This window comes from Budorcas taxicolor, chromosome 19, assembly GCF_023091745.1.
Source record: "Budorcas taxicolor isolate Tak-1 chromosome 19, Takin1.1, whole genome shotgun sequence".
Lineage (NCBI taxonomy): Eukaryota > Metazoa > Chordata > Mammalia > Artiodactyla > Bovidae > Budorcas > Budorcas taxicolor.
The window spans coordinates 9,499,703-9,521,942 of record NC_068928.1 but is presented as its reverse complement, the minus strand read 5'-3'; the positions used below and the strand labels follow the sequence as shown (position 1 = coordinate 9,521,942).

The 22,240-nt window shown below is 44.8% G+C and overlaps 2 protein-coding genes and 3 non-coding genes across 5 annotated transcripts in view; 4 read left to right on the top strand and 1 right to left on the bottom strand.

Annotated features, from left to right (window-relative positions):
* The first annotated feature begins 4,442 nt into the window (after nucleotides 1–4,442).
* LOC128065712 (U1 spliceosomal RNA) lies at nucleotides 4,443–4,606 on the top strand. Its single transcript, XR_008201094.1, has one exon. It is a non-coding gene; the product is annotated as a U1 spliceosomal RNA (small nuclear RNA).
* A 2,192-nt stretch (nucleotides 4,607–6,798) lies between these two features.
* Nucleotides 6,799–7,474, bottom strand: LOC128065379 (DET1- and DDB1-associated protein 1-like). The gene has a single exon (XM_052658566.1). The coding sequence runs from the start codon at nucleotides 7,263–7,265 to the stop codon at nucleotides 6,948–6,950; it is 318 nt and encodes a 105-aa protein (XP_052514526.1). The 5' UTR covers nucleotides 7,266–7,474; the 3' UTR covers nucleotides 6,799–6,947.
* A 151-nt stretch (nucleotides 7,475–7,625) lies between these two features.
* Nucleotides 7,626–22,240, top strand: part of TEX14 (testis expressed 14, intercellular bridge forming factor) — a 113,273-nt gene continuing 98,658 nt past the window's right edge. The window contains exons 1-2 of the mRNA XM_052658163.1: nucleotides 7,626–7,716; nucleotides 11,447–11,583. Coding sequence (XP_052514123.1) covers nucleotides 11,448–11,583 — 136 coding nt within the window. The 5' untranslated portion in view covers nucleotides 7,626–7,716; nucleotide 11,447. The remainder of the gene's footprint in view (nucleotides 7,717–11,446; nucleotides 11,584–22,240) is intronic.
* On the top strand, nucleotides 7,811–7,974 carry LOC128065801 (U1 spliceosomal RNA). The gene has a single exon (XR_008201170.1). It is a non-coding gene; the product is annotated as a U1 spliceosomal RNA (small nuclear RNA).
* Nucleotides 20,407–20,621, top strand: LOC128065785 (small nucleolar RNA U3). Its single transcript, XR_008201158.1, has one exon. It is a non-coding gene; the product is annotated as a small nucleolar RNA U3 (small nucleolar RNA).

Genomic DNA, 22,240 nt, shown 5'->3' with positions numbered 1-22,240 from the left:
TAAAAAAGTTTTTTTAAAAGAGAAAGACTTCCTCAGCATAGCAAGAACAGCCTTAGAATGTCTGTGAAAGCATACCTTGGGGGGACACAGTCATAGAGGACTCAGCGCTGTGGCCAGCCTGGCATTCATGGAAACAGCAATACCATGGACAGCAAACCATCTGGAATGAAATTAGAATGGTAGATCAATAATGAAATTATAACATATAACTGAGGTGGGCTGGGTCACACTTTGTGGATGACAGTACCTAGCAGGTGGCTAAGTAGAGTGACTATGGTTTATACTGCAGAGCCCTGTGGATGGGAAATGTAAAACCAGGGCCAGTGTTACATCTGAAGTGCCTCAGAATGGGTTTGGCTCCCCGAAACATAGGGGGTGTATGTGTGTAGAGTGTCCATAGAGTTGCTCAGGCTGGTGATAGACATTTAGATTCCGTTGTCAGCACCATGGACTTCTTAACCGTCAGACCTGCTCAGTGAGCTTATATAACAAAAGGCAGCTTTCAGAAATTACTGCCACACATTATATTTCTGAACACACTCTCTCTTTGACTCCCATGAGGCAAAGATATGAGTGGAAATTCAGAGATGGGGTGAGACTCACAGACTGAGCGCCATGCCTGTTGGGACAGAACGTCTTAGTTGGCAGAGGCAGCCATGGTCTGAGAGAGGTGGGTGTGTGCCGGTGCTGCCCCTCCCCAGGAGTGCAGGAGCTCCAAACGCCGGCTCTGCGGAGGGGCGGGCTGCGCCTCTCCACCCAGGCTTATCTGGGGCCTTGACGTAGTTGGTCACGAGCTGTTTTATTCTGTGTGTCAATATATTAATATGTGTATATATATATACACACACATATGGACATACATTCACTATAATTATTATTATTGTTGTTCAGTTGCCCAGTCATGTCCAACTCTTTGCGACCCCATGGACTGCAGCACCAGGCTTCCCTGTCCTTCACCAGCTCCCAGAGCTTGCTCAAACTCACGTCCATTGAGTCTGCGATGCCATCCAACCATTTCATCCTCTGTTGTCCCCTTCTTCTAGCCTCAGTCTTTCCCAGCATCAGAGTCTTTTCCAGTGAGTCAGCTGTTTGAATCAGGTGGCCAGAGTACTGGCTTCAGCATCTCACTCCAATGAATACTCAGGGTTGATTTCCTTTAGGATTGATTGGTTTGATCTTGCAGTCCAAGGGACTCTCAAGAGTCTTCTCCAACATCACAGTTGAAAAGCATTAATTCTTTGGTGCTCAGGCTTCTTTATGATCCAACTTTCCCATCCATACATGACTACTGGAGAAACCATAGCTTTGACTATACAGACCTTTGTAGGCAAAGTAATGTCTCTGCTTTTAAATACACGGTCTATGTTTGTCATAGCTTTGCTTCCAAGGAGCAAGCATCTTTTAATTTCACGGCTGCAGTTAGCATCTGCAGTGATTTTGGAGCACAAGAAAATAAAGTCTATCATTGTTTCCCCGTCTGTTTGCCATTAAAGATGGGACCAGATGCCATGGTCTTAGTTTTTTGAATGTTGAGTTTTAAGCCAGTTGTTTTCACTTTACCTCTATCACCTTCATCAAGAGGCTCTTTTGTTCCTCTTCAATTCCTGACATTAGGGTGGTGTCATCTGCATATCTGAGGTTGTTGATACTTCTCCTGGCAATCTTGATTCCAGCTTGAGCTTCATTCAGCCTGGCATTTCGAATGATGTACTCTGCATAGATGTTAAACGGGCAGAGTGACAATGCACAATCTTGACATACTCCTCTCCTAATTTTGAACCAGTCTGCTGTTCTATGTCTGGTTCTAACTGCTGCTTCTTGAGCTGCATATGAGTTTCTCAGGAGGCAGGTAAGTTGGTCTGATATTCCATCTTTTAAAGAATTTTCCACAGTTTATTTTGATCCACACAGTCAAAGGCTTTAACATAGTCAGTGAAGAAGAAGTAGATGTTTCTCTGGAATTCCCTTGCTTTCTCTATAGTCTCGTGGATGTTGGCAATTTGATCTCTGGTTCCTCTGCCTTTTCTAAATCCAGCTTGAACATGGAAGTTCTGGTTCATGTATTGTTGAAGCCTAGCTTGGAGAATTTTGAGCATTACTTTGCTAGCGTGTGAAATGAGTGCAGTCGTGCGGTAGTTTGAACATTCTTTAGCATTACCTTTCTTTGGGATTGGAATGAAAACTGACCTTTTCCAGTCCTGTACCACTGCTGAGTTTTCCAAATTTGCTGGCATGTTGAATGCGCTAATAATTATCATTGTTTTGAGAGGGTAAAATCAAGCACAGATACCTAAAATATGGTAAAATCACAATTTGAACCTAAGAGTATCTGATACTAAAGCCTGTGTTTAGAACTAAATATGGTGCCACATATTTCTTATAGTGGTTCCACCAGGACTTGGTCTTCTCATTATGAAGAAAAAAGAGTCTAACAATATTATTGAAAGTCTGCCCCCTGTATTTCACAACCTGTCACACCGATATCATTTCAGTGCACTTCTTTACAGTACTTTTCCTTAAGGATATACATCTTTACAAAATTGCAGTCATGGTATACATACCATTTCCTATCTTTTTTTCCTCTTAACCTTTTGTCTTTCATGTTGTTCACTAGAATATAATGTGCCTTTCATGTTCTTACTATTGTATATTTAATACTCCACTTCCCTACTGCTTTGATTCTAGAATTTGGGGGTGATTTTGATTTTTTGTAATTATATAATAAGTACCATGTGCACAGGACACTGTCTTTCTCTTACTTTCTACAGTTAAATGACACTTCCTGATCAAAATGTACGAACATACTTTGGGCAATAGATGTATATAATTAGGGTTAAAGTTTCCCTGAGCCACCAGGGAAACCCAATATTATAGTCATGTTTCAGAATATGTAGGAAAAACACATTAATCCATTCTTGTGTGTTATACTAACATATGTTACTTTGCATTTTGATGCATTTCCTTTAAGCATCTTAAATGCTTTTCTGTATTTTCCTGATTACCTACAGGGGAAATTTTATCACTATTGTAATAAATAAAAATACCCTCCCAAAATACAAAACAAAGCACTTATAAAATCATACAGACTAAGAGGAAAATAACTGCCAAATATGCAAAATATGCCACTTCCAACTGTGTCACTGTAGCATAAGGATTATTTTTAAGCCCAAAGCACTAAAAAACAGCAAATATGTAAGAAGAGTGGTCTGGCCTCCCTTTCTAACACAGGGGAAAGAAATATTCCAGAGAAGAGGGATAACGCCCAGAGATTTCTGCACAAACAAGTCTTGTTAAAATCATTATCTTTTTTAACTTCCGCATGTGTGCTACGTGCTTCTCCACAATTGTCTCTCTCTTGTTCAACTTAATATAAAAACATTTAGGTTTCCACTTCTTTAGGTCTTCATTTCCTTATGAGGGCTCTTGTGTCAGATAAACTTCAGTTAAATAAAAGTATGGTTTTGTCCTGTTAAACTGTGTATTCCAATGTAATTTTCAGGCTGGGCCAGAGACTCTAATAGAATAGAGGAAAAGGTTTGCCTCCTGGGCACTACTAAACCCTTAACACTATTTTTAGTTACTGCAGAGTTGTTTTGCCCAGAGCGCCTAGCCAGCGAGGGTAGAAAGAAAAACACAGTGCCTTGTCAATTTTCGCTGTCTAAAAAGAACAGAGGAGCACTCGCTTTGTTACTCAATCCAGGCCAGATGCTGCTTGCCTTTGCGCTGAGAACTGCAAGACTTGAATCTTGTAGACGTCGTATTTGTGACCCCAACGACACGGACGCCTGTCCAGGAGAGCAATGGCTTGGGTGGGGTGGCAAGGCTGGAGGTCGCATTTGACGCGCATTCTGTTCAGCTCTCACAGAAACCCTGTAAGGCAGGCATGCAGTATTATTCCCACTTTACACTTTTGGGAAACGGTGATTGAGAGAGACTTGCGGGTATCACCTAGTTACAGAGTGGAGCGGCGATTCAGACTCAGCAACCGATCCTGCGACCCTCTTCCTGTGAGGCCCGCGCCCCGCCGTGCCCTGCTCTGCCCTCCGCACGCTGCTCGGACTCCACACCCGTAACGAAGCTCCACCGAGTTTTTCGTCTGTCTGTGAAGACGAAGAATTGAAAAATCTCAGCTACACTTGGTCTTTGGGGTCGGCGCCAGGCAGAGCTAGAACGAACTAGACGCTTGTCCAAAAGCAGTGACGTCAAATGACAAGGGACAAGAGGTGGGGATATGTAGATGAGGGGAGCGGTGGCTGCTGGCTCGATTTCGTTTTTCGCCGGGTAGAATTTCCCCTGAACGTCCAAAGGATGTATTTTGGTCACTGTCGAATCAATAATCCTTCAGGTTCCCATCGAAGGCCGAAATAGCTTGGAATATAATTGACCATAACTCTCTTGTGTGCTGAGTTCGAGGGTGACGTCCCAGACAAGGCTAACAATTCATACTTACCTGGCAGGGGAGATACCATGATCACGAGGGTGGTTTTCCCAGGGCGAGGCTCATTCATTGCACTCCGGATGTGCTGACCCCTGCGATTTCCCCAAATGTGGGAAACTCGACTGCATAATTTGTGGTAGTGGGGGACTGCGTTCGCGCTCTCCCCTGGCGTGGTTTGTGCAAGAAAAGACATAGATGCTAATTTTAGAGCTCTGGTAACTCCTTTTTTTGTGGTCGTCTCGGGTTTATGAGGCTGAGGCAATAAGCAAATTTCCTGCAGTATGGAAAATCTGGTTTGGACTTCTTTTGTGTGTTAGCTGGTAAAGGATTTCTTTGTAATGCCGAAACCTGCGTTTGATCCCTGGTTTGGGAAATTCCTTTCGAAAAGGGATAGGTTACTTCATTCTAACTCTGACCTGGAGAATTTGGGTCGAAAGAGTTGGATAGACAAATCTGCTGGGCTTAATCCATGCACTTTCAAAGAGTTTAATTCAGCTTCCCGTGTAAAGAATCTGCCAGCAATGCGGAAGACCTGGGTTCAATTCCTGGACTGGGAAGATCCTCTGAAGAAGAAAAAGGCTGCTGCTAAGTCACTTCAGTCGTATCTGACTCTGCTCGACCCCATAGACGGCAGCCCACCAGGCTCCCCCGTCCCTGGGATTCTCCAGGCAAGAATTACCTTCTCCAATGCATGAAAGTGAAAAGTGAAAGTAAAGTTGCTCAGTCGTGTCCGACTCTTAGCGACCCCATGGACTGCAGCCCACCAGGCTTCTCCGTCCATGGGATTTTCCAGGCAAGAGTGCTGGAGTGGGGTGCCATTGCCTTCTCCAGGAAAAAGGCTACCCACTCTTGTATTCTGGCCTGGAGTATTCCATCAACTGTATAGCTCATGGGGTCACAGAGTCAAACACAACTGAATGAATTTTTAAAAAATGGTTTAAAAGTAAACTTTCACTATTCTAAGAATGAAATGAGCTGTTTTCTTTATTTTGTGGGAAAGACTGTAGGAGACTACTTCTGTACATTCTGGCCTTATGGTCCTCTTTCTGTGTTTTCAAAACCAGTAATTTTTCATCTGCTGACATCAACCTTCCATCCACCACCTTTTTAAATTTTTTCCAGATCAGAAAGCTCCTTTTATTAGGGTGGAAATGGTGCACCAAACTAGTCCCTGACAAAAATACTTAGATCTTCAAGATATGGAGATGATACTTAACTACAATGATCAAAATGATCACATGGATCACAGCCTTGTGTAAATCAGTGAAGCTATGGGCCATGCTCTGGCCACACAAGATGGCCAGGTCATGGTGGAGAGTTATGACAAAACGTGGCCCACTGAGGAAAGGAATGGCAAACTCTTTCAGCCTTCTTGCCTTGAGAACCCTATGAACAGTATGAAAAGGCAAAAAGATAGGACACTGAAAGATGAACTCCCCAGGTTGGTAGGTGCCCAATATGCTACTGGGGAAGAGTGGAGAAATAGCTCCAGAAGGAATGAAAAGGCTAAGCCACGAAATTAAAAGACACACTCCTTGGAAGAAAAGTTGTGACAAACCTATACAGCGTATTTAAGAGCAGAGACATCACTTTGCTGACAAAGTTCGGTATAGTCAAAGCTATGGGTTTTCCAGTAGTCATATGTGGATGTGAGAGTTGGACCATAAAGAAAGCTGAGCGCTGAAAAATTGATGCTTTCAGACTGTGGTGCTGGAGAAGACTCTTGAGAGTCCCTTGGACAGCAAAGAGATCAAACCAGTGGATACTAAAGGAAATTAACTCAGAATTCTTTGGAAGGACTGATGCTGAAGCTGAAGCTCCAGTCCTTTGGCCACCTGATGCAAAGAGCGACTCATTAGAAAAGACCCTGATGCTGGGAAAGATTGAAGGCGGGAGAAGGGGACGACAGAGGATGAGATGGTTGGATGGCATCACCAACTCAATGGATGTGAGTTTGAGCAATTTCTGGGAGATAGTGAAGGACAGGGAAGCCTGGCATGCTGCAGTCCATGGAGTCGGTGCCTTAGCGACTGAACAACAAGAGCTGACTTCTCCCACTTAGTCAAGTTCAGAGCAAGGTCTGGGCAGAGTAAGTCCCTGAGGAACTTGTGACAAGGCGAAGTGTTTAAGACCCGGACCAGTAGATGGAAACCAAGAGAAGAGCCCCCACCCATGAGGACCAGCTGCAGCAGGGCCCCGAATCTAGACCCTGGAAGAGAGGCTCCAGTTTTCCAGAGGAGGACTAGGGAACAAGAGGAGGGGGAACTGAAGGAGGTGGCAGCCAATAACAATGTTTGTTTAAAAAAAAAAACCTACCAACATCACACTAGTGGGTCTGTCATCCCCTTTAATCATAAGTTGCTAAATTTACAACATCAATAAAAACACAAGGAAAATAAATACATTGGCTTTATCATATTGGAAGTGGTGTGAACGGTAGGGCGTGGGCAGGCCGGCGGGCAGGCGAGCAGCAGCCAGCACAGGAGGCGTCTGAGTGGGGCCGTGAGTTTCAAGGGTCCTCGTCCCAGTCGTCCCAGTCCTGGCTGTAGATCCGTGGGATCTTGCACGGGGACGCCCAGCTCTCGGCCTCGAGGTTCACTTGCTGCTGGTCTTTCTTCTCGGCGGCATTCTTTTTGTCCCGTTGCTGTTGTAGGTAGCGCAAAAGAATGTTTGTTTTTTCTGTCAAAATTATCTGTTCAGACGGGTACTCCTGAGTGGGCAGGTAGACTGGTGGACGTCGGTTCGAGGCTTTGCAGAGACAGTTGGCATGGAAGCTACTAAAATTGCTTTTGTTGTAGACAGGCAGCCCTTTCAAGAAATCAGCCATCTTCTGTTTCCTCCGTCTCTGTCACCGTCGTCGCTGTTGTTGCCGCCGCCACCACAGCTGCCTTCTTAACTGCCTCCTGCCTCCTGCTTCCTCTTTATAAGGGCCCTTGATTACATTAGGCGCACCTGGATAATTCCGACTATTCCCGCCCCACCCAGTCGCAAAGCTCATCGCCTCCCGACAATCTCTTCTGTCACAAAGGTGGGTCACATGCCCGGCCCCGGGGATTAGGCCCCGAGCGCCTCCGTGGCCGTCAGTCAGCCTATCACGAGGCCCCGGTTCAGTCGGCGCTACGGAGTGACGTCACTAAGGTGCGCCGAGTATGTAAATGAGCTCGGCGTCGGCTGGCCCTGTTCAGCATGTACTATGAAGCATTTGTATTATTTTGCAAATATTGCGGTACAGGCAACGTGCTCGTCAGGCCTTTATAGTTGGGAGAAGCCGTTATTTCGTAAGTGAGGGTGTAGAGTTGCGGTGAAGCGAGTGACCGTAAGTGCGAAGTGTTTGGAACGTGAGGCTGAGGCGGCAGGCAGGGCCAGCAACTCATACTTACCTGGCAGGGGAGATACCATGATCACGAAGGTGGTTTTCCCAGGGCGAGGCTTATCCATTGCACTCCGGATGTGCTGACCCCTGCGATTTCCCCAAATGTGGGAAACTCGACTGCATAATTTGTGGTAGTGGGGGACTGCGTTCGCGCTCTCCCCTGACTATATATGGGTTTAAGAATAGAAGTCATATGGTGTTAGAAATTTAGTATGGATAAGGTAATGATATTCTACTCTAAAACTTCTTGCATGGATGAAGCTTGAAAGAGTGTAGTCGACTTTTTAAGTTGGATACGGCTGAGTGACTTCATTTTAATGCACTGGAGGAAGGAAGTGGCAACCCACTCTAGTGTTCTTTCCTGGAACAATCCCAGGCACGGGGGATCCTGGAGGGCTGCTGTTTCTAGGGCCGTACAGTGTCAGACACGACTGAAGTGACTTAGCAGTAGAGGTCTAGTAAGCTTGTGCATCCGTATGATTAACATTACGTATGGGTCGGAGAAGACAATGGTACCTTGCTCCAGTACTCTTGCCTGGGAAAATACCAGGGACGGTGGAATCTGGTGGGCTGCTGTTTGTGAGGTCTCACAGTAGCAGCAGATATGGAGTAGTGACTCCATGTACTATAATCAGTGGGGTTTTTCAGGCGAGTAAGGATGGGTAGCATTTATCATTTTCCAGGGGATTTTCTAAATCCCGATATCCTGTATTGCAGGTGGATTCTTTACCAATTGAGCTACTAAAGAAAGCCCAAGAATACTGAAGTGGGTAGTCTATTTTTTCTCTAGCGGATCTTCCCAGCCCAGGAGTCCAACCAGGGTCTCTCCTCATTGGGGGCCGATTCTTTCCGTCTGAGCCACCAGGGCGACTCGAAATGCGTTTAGTTATTGGGTTCAGTTCAGTCGCTCAGTCGTGTCCGACTCTTTGTGACCCCATGAATCGCAGCAGGCCAGGCCTCCCTGTCCATCACCAACTCTCAGAGTTCACTCAAACTCACGTCCATCGAGTCCGTGATCCCATCCAGCCATCTCATCCTCTGTGGTCCCCTTCTCCTCCTGCCCCCAATCCCTCCCAGCATCAGAGTCTTTTCCAATGAGTCAACTCTTCGCATGAGGTGGCCGAAGTATTGGAGTTTCAGCTTTAGCATCAGTCTTGGTGGCTCAGAGGTTAAAGCATCTGCCTCCAATTCAGGAGACCAGGGTTCGATCCCTGGTTCGGGAAGATTCCCTGGAGAAGGAAATGGCAACTCACTGTAGTATTCTTGCCTGGAGAATCTCATGGACAGAGGAGCCTGGTAGGCTACAGTCCGTGGGGTCGAAAAGAATCGGACATGACTGAGCTGAGCGACTTCACTTTCACTTTCCGAAAGAACACCCAGGACTGATCTCCTTTAGGATGGACTGGTTGGATCTCCTTGCAGTCCAAGGGACTCTCAAGAGTCTTCTCTTGAGTCTTACTGGGTTAGTCGGCCGAATTTACAGTACTGAAATGTTCGTTTAGCTGCAGTTTTCAGGGGGAATTACCGATTAAATAGTTGCAGGAGCTGGTTGGTTAAAAATATGCTTTAGTAATGTTCAGAACCGTTTTAAACGCTATTACTCTACAATGGTATTTTTTTAAAAAAGAGAATCTCTGAGGGTGACTGGAAAAGAATTCTAAAAGGAGGTAAACTGAAAAGTACATAGGAAGTGGAAGTTAGCATAAACATGATTAACAGTCGACGCTTAATTTTTGCAGCTTTAGGAGACGTATGAAACAAGCAGGTCTGAAGATTTGAATATTTTAAGTCAAAATGTCATATATTGGTGTAAATGCAAATAAAATTTTTTTAAAGGTCAACGTTAAAATCACTTTAAAAATAATTATTTTTGCCATCACTGGGTCTTAGTTACTGCTGGAGGTTTTTCTCTAGTTGGGGAAATGGGGGCCACTTTGTTGCAGTGGGAGGGTTTCTTGTAGAGTGTGGGCTCAGCAGTTGATGCCCAGGGACCTAGTTGCCCCAAGGCATGTGGAATCTTCCCAGACCAGGGATCCAATCCAGGTTCTGTGCATTGATAGGTGGATTCTTGACCACTGGACCATCAGGGACATTCTAAAATGACTATTATTTAGAACAAAACAAGAATTAAGTATTGATGAAGATCTGGAAAAATTGGGACCCTTTTTCACTGCTGGTGGTGATGTGAAATGGTAGTTACCATTCTAGTGTGCATAGGTTCTAGTGTGCATAACAGCAGCTAACAACTATAGACAGTTCCTTGGTTCCAGGCAGAGTTCTAAGCACTTTACAGAGTACTCCCATTTATAGATGAGGAAACTGAGGCCCATGAAAGGTTAAATAATTTCTTCAAGGTCACACAGGGAAGTGACACAGCCAGGTTGAGAACTTCAGAGTCTGAACTCTGAACCCAGAGTCTGAACTCTGAACCCAGTCCACAGACTGTCTACCCTCTACATAAATGTCTGCATTTGTATACTGTTTGTTCTTTTTTGGACAAGAGTTATTGTGGTGCAGAATTTTTAAAATATTTATTTGTATTTATTTTGGCTGCACTGGGTCTTATTTGCAACATGCGGGATCTTCTGGTCTTGGCATGTGAGATCTAGTTCTCCTACCAGGGATTAAACCTGGGCACCCTGCATTGGGAGTGCCAAGTCTTAGCCACTTGACCCCCAAAGAAGTCCCCTAACTTTTCAAAGTGAATGCCCTCCTGGGAATTCCCTGGTAGTTCAGCAGTTAGGACTTTGCACTTTCACTGCCAAGAGTTCGAGTTCAATCCGTGGTCCGGGAAATAGGATCCCATAAGCCTCAAGGCCAAAACAAAACACACACTCACAAGTTAATACTCTCCTAATGGTCTTGATGATGCAATAAATGTGTGTTTCTAATTCTACTTCTTGGTATCATCACTTTTTCACTCCCTGCTGCTGCTGCTAAGTTGCTTCACTCGTGTCTGACTCTGTGCGACCCCATAGACTGCAGCCCACCAGGCTCCCCCATCCCTGGGATTCTCAAGGCAAGAACACTGGAGTAGGTTGCCATTGCCTTCTCCATTTTCACTCCCAGGAATTGACAAAAATATTGAGTTCTTCAATTTCAGCAGTAACATTGAGAATAAAATTTAATCTTTTAGAATTTATTTTTATTTATTTAATTTTGGCCATGCCTCATGGTATCCCACTCCAGTACTCTTGCCTGGAAAATCTCATGGACAGAGGAGCCTGTAGGCTGCAGTCCATGGGGTCACTGAGAGTCAGACACGACTGAGCAACTTCACTTTGACTTTTCACTTTCATACATCGGAGAAGGAAATGGCAATCCACTCCAGTGTTCTTGCCTACAGAATCCCAGGGATGGGGGAGCCTGGTGGGCTGCCGTCTTTGGGGTCGCACAGAGTCGGACACGACTGAAGTGACTTAGCAGCAGCAGCAGCAAGGTATGCAGGATTTTAGTTCCCCGACCAGAGATCAAACCCAGATCCCCCGCTTCAGGAGCTCGGGGTCTTTGTCCCCCAATCCTATTCATTATAAATGAAAATGGACAAGAAGTGAAAGAAATGTGAAAGAATTGAACATTTTTCCTTGCGTTTCTGGTTCAGTTAGAAATAAGTATGTTGCTTTCTTTTGAAACAGGATGTCTCGGGCTGTTCACCTTCCAGTCCCCTGTCCTGTTCAGCTTGGTTCCTTAAGAAATGACTCCTTGGAAGCACAGCTTCATGAGTATGTCAAACAGGGGAACTATGTGAAAGTGAAGAAGATTCTTAAGAAAGGTAGGCATCATATTAAAATAGCACATGCAACTTGATTCACATTACTCAATAGCATTGGAAGGAAAACCAGGTACATCATAAGACTATGAATTCTTGGGGGAATTGGAAGTTAAATTTAGAGATGAGCTGTTCTCTACCAGTGCAGTTGGCTTGCTCAACAGAGGTCGTAAATCGCTGGAGGCTGTTATGTTATGTTTTGTTTTGTGCTAAGAAACCATGAAGTCTTCCCGTTCTTTAGGCCCCTAAAGGTTTCACCTCAGGCCCCAGCTACCCACTTTAGATTTGGCCGGTTTCTCTTTTCTCCTTCAAATCTACCCCATCTACTGAGTCTTCTGAGGTTTGTGGTGGAGTGAGAAGGCCAGTTTTCATGGCTCTCTTCTTCCTTGCTCCTTACAGGCACTTGATATTTTGTTTTCAAGGTGTTTCTGTTTATTTTGTTTTATAATTGGTGTATAATGGCTTTACAGTGTTGTGTTAGTTTCTGCTGTGTACAACAATGTGAATCAGCTATGAGTAAACATATATTCCTTCCCTCTTGAGCCTCCTTCCCACCCCAACCCCCTCCTACGCCTCCAGGTCATCACAGCGCGAGGAGCTGAGCTCCCTGTGTTGCAGAGCTGTTCTCCCACTAGGTATTTTATGCATGGTAGTGTATATATGCGGAGAAGGCAGTGGCACCCCACTCCAGTACGCTCGCCTGGAAAATCCCATGGACGGAGGAGCCTGGAAGGCTGTAGTCCTTGGGGTCGCTGAGGGTCGGACACGACTGAGCGACTTCCCTTTCACTTTTCACTTTCATGCATTGGAGAAGGAAATGGCAACCCACTCCAGTGTTCTTGCCTGGAGAATCCCAGGGACGGGGGAGCCTTGGTGGGCTGCTGTCTGTGGGGTCGCACAGAGTCGGACACGACTGAAGTGACTTAGCAGCAGCAGCAGCAGCAGCAGTGTATATATGTGTCCATGCTGCTCAATTCATTTTACCCTCTCTTTCCCCTGGTTTGTCCAAAAGTTTGTTCTCTGCTTCTTCATCTGTGTTCCTGCCAGCAAATAGGCTCATCTGTGCCATTTTTCCAGATTCCATATGGATATATATATATGCGCTTGATTTTTTCTTTCTGATTTGCATCACTCTGTATGACAGACTCTAGGTCCATCCATGCCACTACAAATGACCCAGTTATTTTCAAGGTGTTTTGTTTTTGTTTTGCTGTTGGGCAGACAGAAACAACAAACATAGCTCAGGCAATCTTCGAAAGAACAAACACACAGAAAATCATACTCAAACGAAAACTCTGTTGGTATTTGCTCCTGATCTACAGATCCAGACCTGCTTTTTCAAGAGTAACCAGAAGTAACCAGTATTAAAAAGAAGGCTTAGAAAGTTTCTCTCAGCTGGTTTATGGAGCAGTCAAGGTGACCTACTTTCTCTACAGTATTTCTCCATTTGCCTCAACAGTATTCCTGACAACTTCCAGAAGGGTAGCACCCATTTTTTAAGGACTCAGCTATCTCCAAAATACTTCTCTCAAAAAATTCTCAAGTGTTTCCATGTACCATCCCTAGAATCTGTAGATAAATTGGCTGATGGTAAACTAAATTTATTTAAAAGCTTCTGTTTTTTACCCCCTCCAAAATTGTTCATTTTACTTCATGACAGATCTGTGTGTGTTTTAATATGAAAATTGATGTTCAAGATGGGTATGCTATGACTTCTAGTGTCTATCTATCCATATCCTCCAACATGAGAAGCAGAGTTCTGTGACATTTTTGTATCTGTCTCCTAGACGTCTCCTGAGTGTTCTGTATCTTCATATTCTTTTTTTTTTTTTTGGAGGTATAGTTAATGTGGGCTTCCCAGGTAGCACTAATGGTAGAGAACCTGCCTAACAATGCAGGAGATGTAAGAGATCCACATCTCTTTGGTTCCTGGGTCTGGAAGATGCCCTGGAGGAGGGCACGGCAACCCACTCCAAGTGTTCTTGCCTGGAGAATCCCCATGGACAGAGGAGCCTGGCGGGCTACAGTCCATAGAGTCACAAAGAGTCAGACACAATAGAAGTGACTTAGCACGCGTAGTTAATGTACAGTCTGTAAGTTTTGAGTGTACAACATAGTGATTTACAATTTTTAAATGTTATACTCTACTCCAGTTATAGTTACCATAAGCTATTGGCTATATTCCCTGTGTTGTATAACATATCCTTGTAGCTTATTTTATTTTATCCATGTAGTTTGTACCTCTTAATTCCCTCCCGCATTCTGTCCCTCCCCCTTCCCTCTCCTCACCAGTCACCACTAGTTTGTTCTCTGTGTCTCTGTGAGTCTCTGTCAGATTCACTTGTTTGTTTTTTAGCTTCCACATATAAGTGATATCATACTTGTCTTTCTCTGTCTGACTTCTTAATGCATCTTCAAATTCTTCATATTAAACTAGAGCAGGCAGTGAGGTTGAGAGGTATAACTGGATACAAAGCAGGACCTCATCTGTGCCTGGCAATTTTGTCTAAAGCCTCAGAGTGAAAAACAGGGAGTGATAAATATCCCCACGATCTAAAGCAGCACTTCTTAGGAGATGGCCAAAATGATCTTGGACCTTCAACTCCATTACCCACCTCAGGCTATCTAAGAGAAGGTGATGGGGCAGTGGTGTGAGTGTCAGAGGAAAAGACTGTTCCAAAGGCATTCACAGGAAACCAAGTAAGAGGCCCTTCAGGTGAACCTCCTGGAGAGAATTCTGGTGCCGGGAGCTGGGAGCCTATGGCTCAGCCTGGTGAACAGTAGAAACATGCCAGCCAACCCCAGCTGCCACCAAGGTGGCATGAATTGAGCCTGACATGTTACCTGGAATTTAGAGATCAAGAGGACTGCCATCTGCCTCCTACCTGGAGCAGTGCTTGATGGCCGAATGAGCACGAGAGACCAGCAGTTGGAGTAGCCGTACTTTCATCAGCTGTGGGATAGTTACACTCTGGAGGGTAGCTGAGCATCTGAAGGGACCTCAGCTATGAAGGAAGGAAGAATTCCAACGGAGAGGCTGGAGCTATAGCAAGAAATCAGCAGAAATGTAAATCAGAACTACAATGAGGTATGACTTCACACTGGTCAGAATGGCCATCATCAAAAAGTCTACAAACAATAAATGCGGAAGAGGGTATGGCGCAAAGGGAGCCCTCCTGTATTGTTGGTGGGAATGTAAATTGGTACAACCATATGGAGAATAATAGGGTGGTTTAGAAAACTAAAAATACAACTACCATTGTTGTTGTTTAGTCGCTACGTCATATTCAACTCTTTTGTGACCCCATAGACTGTAGCCTGCCAGGCTCCTCTGTCCATGGGATTTCCCAGGCAAGAATACTGGAGTGGGTTGTCGTTTCCTTCTCCAGGGGATCTTTCTGACCCAGGGATTGAACCCGCATCTCCCACTTGGCAGGCAGATTCTTTACCACTGAGCTACCTGGGCAGAACTACCATATGACCCACCAATCCCAGTCCTGGGTATATATCCAGAGAAAACTCACTTTAAAAAGATACATGTACCCTGGTGATCATAACAGCACTATTTACAATAGCCAAGACATGGAAGCAACCTAAACGTCCATTGAGAGGTGAATGGATAAAGAAGATATAGTACTTACATATAATGGAATATTACTCAGCCATAAAAAGAATGAAATAGTGCCGTTGGCAGCAGCATGGATGGACCTAGAGATTATCACACTAAGTGAAGCAAGTTAGACAGAGAAAGACAGATACCATATGATATCACTTACATGTAGAATCTAAAAAAAAATGATACAAATGAACTTAACTTACAAAACAGAGTCACTGATACAGAACTTACGGTTACCAGTGGGGAAAGGGATTGGAGGGATAAATTGGGAGACTGGGATTGACATGTGCACGCTACTCTCTGTATATAATAAATAATAAGAACAGGGAACTCTACTCAATACCTATAATGTCCTTTATGGGAAAATAATCTAAAAAAAAAAGGGTGATATACTTGAAATTAAAAAGATGCTTGCTCCTTGGAAGGCAAGCTATGACAAACCTAGACAGCATATAAAAAGCAGAGACCTCACTTTGCCAACAAAAGTCTGTATAGTCAAAGCTATGGTTTTTCCAATAGTCATATATGGATGTGAGATTTAGACCATATAGAAGACTGATTGCTGAAGAACTGATACTTCTGAATTATGGTGCTGGAGAAGACTCTTGAGAGTCCCTTCAACTGCAAAGAAACCAAACCAGTCCATCCTAAAGGAAATCAGTCCTGAATATTCAGTGGAAGGACTGATGCTGAAGCTGAAGCTGCAGTACTTCGGCTACCTGATGCAAAGAGCCGACTCATTGGAAAGACCCTGATGCTGGAAAAGATTGAGGGCAGGAGGAGAAGTGGGTGATGGAGAATGAAATGATTGGATGGCATCACCGACTCAATGGACATGAGTTTCAGCAAACTCCAGGAGATAGTGAAGGACAGGGAAGCCCATTATGCTTTGATCCATGAGGTCACATGGGCTTAGTGACTGAACAACAACATGTATGTGGATAACTGACTCACTTTGCTGTACAGCAGAAGCTAACACAACATTGTACATCAACTATACTCCAATAAAAATGCCTGCATTAGGGCAGTATGCAGTAAGCTGGAGATACCTGAAGGACCGACTAACCCCTCCCACAAAAGAGCAGGCGTTAGGACAAAGCCAGAGGCCAGAAAGAGCATCAGCTAAGTACAAAGGCCTTCGCCCCTTGTCATCTCATTGGTCCTCTCCCTACTTCAGCTCTGGAGTTGTCAGAACAGCTTTGAGATTAGAAGAGTGGAAGAACAAGGAAGAAGTTTTGATTTCAAAGGACAGAACAACTTGTTGCCTGAGAATCTGTGCTTAGAGTGCCTCAAAGGGACTAAAAGAGTGTGGTATCTACCTGAGGTGCCTCTCAGGAGAGGGGAAGAGAGCACGACCTGACAGGGTGTCCTGGAGGGCAGCAGAAGGAGAAAAACTGTTTCCTGACTGTATCCTACTTAGTTCGTCCCATTCAGAAGACCAGATACTACAGAGTATGAGTTCTAAAACCCAATGGATGAGTTCCAGAACCTCAGCCCAGACCTTATTCATTTTTTTAAAGAATTTTTGTGTGTGTGGACCACTTTAAAAATCTTTATAGAATTTGTTATATATTGCTTCTGTTTTGTGTTTTGGTATTTTGCCCACAAGGCAGGCATATGGGATCGTAGCTCCCCGACCAGGGTTCAAACCCACACCCCCTGCATCGGAAGACAGAGTCTCAACCACTCACCACCAAGGAAGTCCCTCATTCCTCATGTTTTTAACTATATGTATAGTAATTGAGACTTGGGATTAGAGCAGCCAAGAAAAAATGTACAGTCCTGGCTTCCACGAATATAATCCAGCAGGAGACAGAGACATGAGATAGTAATTCAAGTCCTGACACAGGCAGCGGGTGAAGGAAGCACACAAGTATATTTCAGCCTCCTGTCTGGGAGGCAGTCAAAGGAAAATTCTTAGAGAAAGTGATATTTAGGCTCAGACCCTAAAGAAGAAAAGTTGAAGTGAGAGAAGTAAAAGGTAAAAGTTGGAAGCAAGAGAGGATTAAAGTGATGCAGAGCTCAGAGGATGGAAAAGTGTGTGCATGATTTGAGCTAGAGAAGAAGGCAAAGTGGCAGGAGAGAATGGCACGGGGTGAAGTTGTCAAGGTAAGCTGCAGCTCGAGGAGGCTTCATGGGCTGTTGGAAGGATTTTGGTAATAGGTGCATCCGTATTTAGGATTGTTAGATCTTCCTGGTGAATTGACCCTATTATCATTATGAGATGTCTCTCCTTATCTCTGGTAATATTTGTTGTCTTGAAGTCTAATTTTTCTGATATTAATACAGCCACTTTAAGCTCCTTATGCTTACAGCTTATAAAATATCTTTATAGAGTTAAAATATGTCTTCTGTAGAGTGCATTGAGTTGAGACTTGTATTTTAAAATGCAATCTGATACTCTCTGCCTTTTAATTGGAGTGTTTAGTCCATTAACATTTAATGTAATTATCAATATGGTTTATTACAAAGAACACAATTCAGGAACAGCCAGATGGAAGAGGTGCATAGGGCAAGGCATGGTGTGTGTGTGTGTGTGTGTGTGTGTGTGTGTGTGTGTGTGTGTGTGTGTGAGTGAGTGCTTGGAGCTTCCATGCCTTCTTTGAGTATACCATCCTTCCAGCACTTCAATCTGTTTACCAACCTGGAAGTTCTCCAAACATAATCAGTTAGGATTTTATGAAGGTTTCATTATTCAGGCACGATTGATTCAACCATTGGTGATTGATCTCAGCCTTCAGCCCCTCTCTCCTGCTGGAGGTGGGACAAGATTTGAAGTGGAGGGCTGTGGCAGAGCTGAAAATCCTGGTCTTTCTCGTGACCAGCCCCATACTGGAGCTGTCTCAGGACCTCTCAGCCAAGAGTCATTTCAGCAGCATACCAAAGACACTTGTCATTCCTAATGCTAAGGACATTCCAAGGATTTTAGGAGCTCTTGTGCCACGTACCTGAGAGTAGGTTGCTATGTTCTAGACGATTGCTCTGGCTGCAGAAGGCTATGACGTATTTAAGTGGAGAGAAAAAAAAGAGTAGGATGTGGCTTCCCTAGTGACTCAGTGGTAAAGAATCCGCCTGCCAAAGCAGGAGACCCAGGTTCAATCCTTGATCCGGGAAGATTCCACATGATGCAGAGCAACTAAGACTGTGCGCCACAACTGTTGAGCCTGTGCTCTGGAGCCCAGGAGCCACAGTTACGGAGCCTGTGTGCCCTAGAGCCTGTGCTCCACAAGAGAAGCCACTGCAACGAGGAGCTTGCACACCGCAACGAAGAGAAGCTCCTGTTTGCCACAACTGGAAGAAAGCCTGTGCAGCACAGAAGGCCCAGCACAGCCAAAAATAACAATAAATACATAAATGAATAAGTAAGATTAAAAAAAAGAAAAGAGTAGGATGACTTGTTTTTTGGTTTGAGCAACTGGGTTGAATGTGGTATCCCTGCCTGTAAGAGGAGTAGGTTTGGGAAGAAAGCTTTTGGGAGTCAGTCTGGGCCACCTGAGTTAGACACCTGAGATTTAGGCAAGTGGCGTGTCAAATGGAAGCGGAGTATATGAGCCCGCAGCCCAGAATAGACCTGTCTGCAAATCCATGCTGAAACCAAGGATGATCTAGAGAAGATGGCCAAGAACTGTGCTGGTAGGAACCTCACTCTCTTATAGACAGGTTGCCCTTATTAGAGCAGGAGTACAGAAAAAGGGAGGGGAAAACCAGGCGGTTTGCAATAGTTATGTCAGTAACCAGGTTGAGGGAAAGAATGATACATACATTGATTCATCATTCATTCAGTAGTATGCATTTGCTGGGCAGCTGCAGTGGCTGGCAACCAGCTGGAGATGCAGAGAGCAATATGACCTGCTTCCTGCTTTTGAAGACCTCACAGTTGAGTAGGGGAAATAAATGCATTTATAACCCAGAGAGCTATGTACACAAAGCACAGTGTGGTCACTCTTAGCTGGGAAGCTGAAAGGAGGCATCCAGGAGAGATGAGAAGAACTGAGAATCTGCTCATAGGAGGCCAAGATTGGCATGCATAGCAAGAAGTCCCCAGAAAGGTTGGAGGAGCAGAGAATGGATATGGAAGGGCTGAGACCAGAGACAAGGGGCTCCTGTGTGAAAGTGACTGGAAGGGACCTTAAAACTCTTTAAGACTTAAGGAACTGCTCAACTAGAGGTGATAGGATGAGATGAAATGATAGTCACCTTATTCATGTTACTGTGATGCAATGAAAAAATGTGGTTGATTCAGAAAACCACGGACTGCCTGTTCACAGAGCACTGTGCTTTCTGGCATGCTGGAAAACCTGGGGCAGAAAGGTCTTTGCAGCAGGAAGTTAACTGACAGTTACACAGCATCGTAGGTAAGGTGTGTTCTTTGAGGAGACGCCTGGATTAACTTTTGCCACAAGTAAATGGTTGGCTTCCTCTGAGATGTGGAAGCCAGGAAGATCAGTCATTGACGACCCAAGTTTGAGATGGTGTATGTAATGCTTTCTTAGAGAAATGAACTTGACTGGAGCTCAGACCGCCTGATGAAGACACCGTGGTTTTCTAGAAAGAACGGGGCCTGATCAAGTGCCACATGTAGCTAGTAGCACCTGTGGTTCCCTTGAGGAGCTTTGTGACAGGTGCTCCAGCCTGTGTGAGAATGGGGACATAACCACACCCTTTCCCTTTAGAGGAGGAAGTGAGACCATGGGTTAAAATGCCTGTCGTGGAGAAGCCGTTCGTAAACCACATGGGTGCCTTGTTATTATGCAGGATTAGACTAGTTCTCTGTCTTTTTTCCTCCCTCCTCGCCCCCACCTCTCTTTCAAGACAAAGGAAAAGGAAATCTGGCCTCTCCAAGCAGGCGGACTTCAGCAGGCAGAGGCGGTCCACGCGGACCCGTGGCAGGAAGCGTGTGCTCGGCCTGCAGAGGGCTGCGGGGCTCGGGATGCGGTGGCTGGGGCGACGGCAGGCTGGAGTAGGAGTCGGAAGCGGCCGCCTGTGATTGGGTGCCAGGAAACCGTATGCTAATGAGGCGTCCTGCGGCTTTGACGTGTTTCTGGGCTATTTCCGAGCGAATATGATATTTTGAAGTTTGCCGTTTTACCAAGTTACGGGATGGAATATGGAAAATGTTTGTGAGGCGGCGAGGGGAGCGACACAAATGTGGCCGTCACTAAAAAGTGAGCGGCTCCCGCAGACCCAGCCGTGGCTGGCGGGTGGAGGTTAAGACTATACTTTCAGGGATCATTTCTATAGTTCGTGACTAGAGAAGTTTCTCTGATCGTGTAGAGCACCCGAAACCACGAGGAGGAGACGCAGCGTTTTCTTCTGAGCGTGAAGTAGGCATTTGGTGCTGTGTGTACAGCTGCCCTTTGCCGTTGATGATCGTTCTTCTCTCCCGTTTGGGAGAGTGAGAGGGAGAAAACGCCGTCTGAGTGGTTTCTTCATTTCTATTTGATGTTCTGAAAAGTGAGATTTAAAGTTAGCGTTTTAGCTATCTGGAGGATTAAGTTTGGTGCTGTATATCGCTAAGATTTTTTTCGGTTCCAGGAGTTAATGATGTACACGGAGGTCTGGCGTGCTGCGGTTTATGGGGTCGCCCAGAGTCAGTCACCATCTGCAGTGATTTTGGAGCCCAAAACTATAAAGTTTGACACTGTTTCTACGTTTCCCCATCTATTTCCCCCATGAAGTGATGGGACCGGATGCCATGATCTTCGTTTTCTGAATGTTGAGCTTGAAGCCAGCTTTTTCACTTTCATCAAGAGGCTTTTTAGTTCCTCTTCACTTTCTGCTATAAGGGTGGTGTCATCTGCATATCTAAGGTTCACCTAATGACTCCCTAGGTCATTAGGTGCCCAATATGCTACTGGAGATCAGTGGAGAAATAACTCCAGAAAGAATGAAGGGATGGAGCCAAAGCAAAAACAATAACCAGTTGTGGATGTGACTGACGATCTGATGCTGTAAAGAGCAATATTGCATAGGAACCTGAAATGTCAGGTCCATGAATCAAGGCAAATTGGAAGTGGTCAAACAAGAGATGGCAAGGGTGAACGTCGACATTCTAGGAATCAGCGAACTAAAACGCACTGGAATGGGTGAATTTAACTACTACTACTGCAGGCAGGAATCCCTCAGAAGAAATTGAGTAGCCATCATGGTCAACAAAAGTCCGAACTGCAGTACTTGGATGCAATCTAAAAAACGACAGAACGATCTCTGTTCGTCTCCAAGGCAAACCATTCAGTATCACAGTTATCCAAGTCTATGCCCCAACCGGTAACGCTGAAGAAACTGAAGTTGAACGGTTTTATGAAGACCTGCAAGACCTTTTAGAACTAACACCCAAAAAAGATGTCCTTTTCATTATAGGGGACTGGAATGCAGAAGTAGGAAGTCAAGAAACACCTAGAGTAACAGGCAAATTTGGCCTTGGTATGCGGAATGAAGCAGGGCAAAGACTAACAGTTTTGCCAAGAAAAAGCACTGGTCATAGCAAACACCCTCTTCCAACAACACAAGAGAAGACTCTACACATGGACATCACCAGATGCTCAACACTGAAATCAGATTGATTATATTCTTTGCAGCCAACGATGGAGAAGCTCTATACAGTCAACAAAAACAAGACCAGGAGCTGGCTGTGGCTCAGATCATGAACTCCTTATTACCAAATTCAGACTCAAATTGAAGAAAGTAGGGAAAACCGCTAGACCATTCAGGTATGACCTAAATCAAATCCCTTATGATTATAGAGTGGAAGTGAGAAATAGATTTAAGGGCCTAGATCTGATAGATAAGAGTGTCTGATGAACTATGGAATGAGGTTCATGACATTGTACAGGAGACAGGGATCAAGACCATCCCCTTGGAAAAGAAATGCAAAAAAGAAAAATGGCTGTCTGGGGAGGCCTTAGAAATAGCTGTGAAAAGAAGAGAAGTGAAAAGCAAAGGAGAAAAGGAAAGATACAAGCATCTGAATGCAGAGTTCCAGAGAATAGCAAGAAGAGATAAGAAAGCCTTCTTCAGCGATCAATGCAAAGAAATAGAGGGAAA

What these genes read in the sequence shown, in the direction of transcription:
- LOC128065379 (XM_052658566.1), bottom strand. Translation starts at nt 7,265, where the DNA reads ATGGCTGATTTCTTGAAAGGGCTGCCTGTCTACAACAAAAGCAATTTT.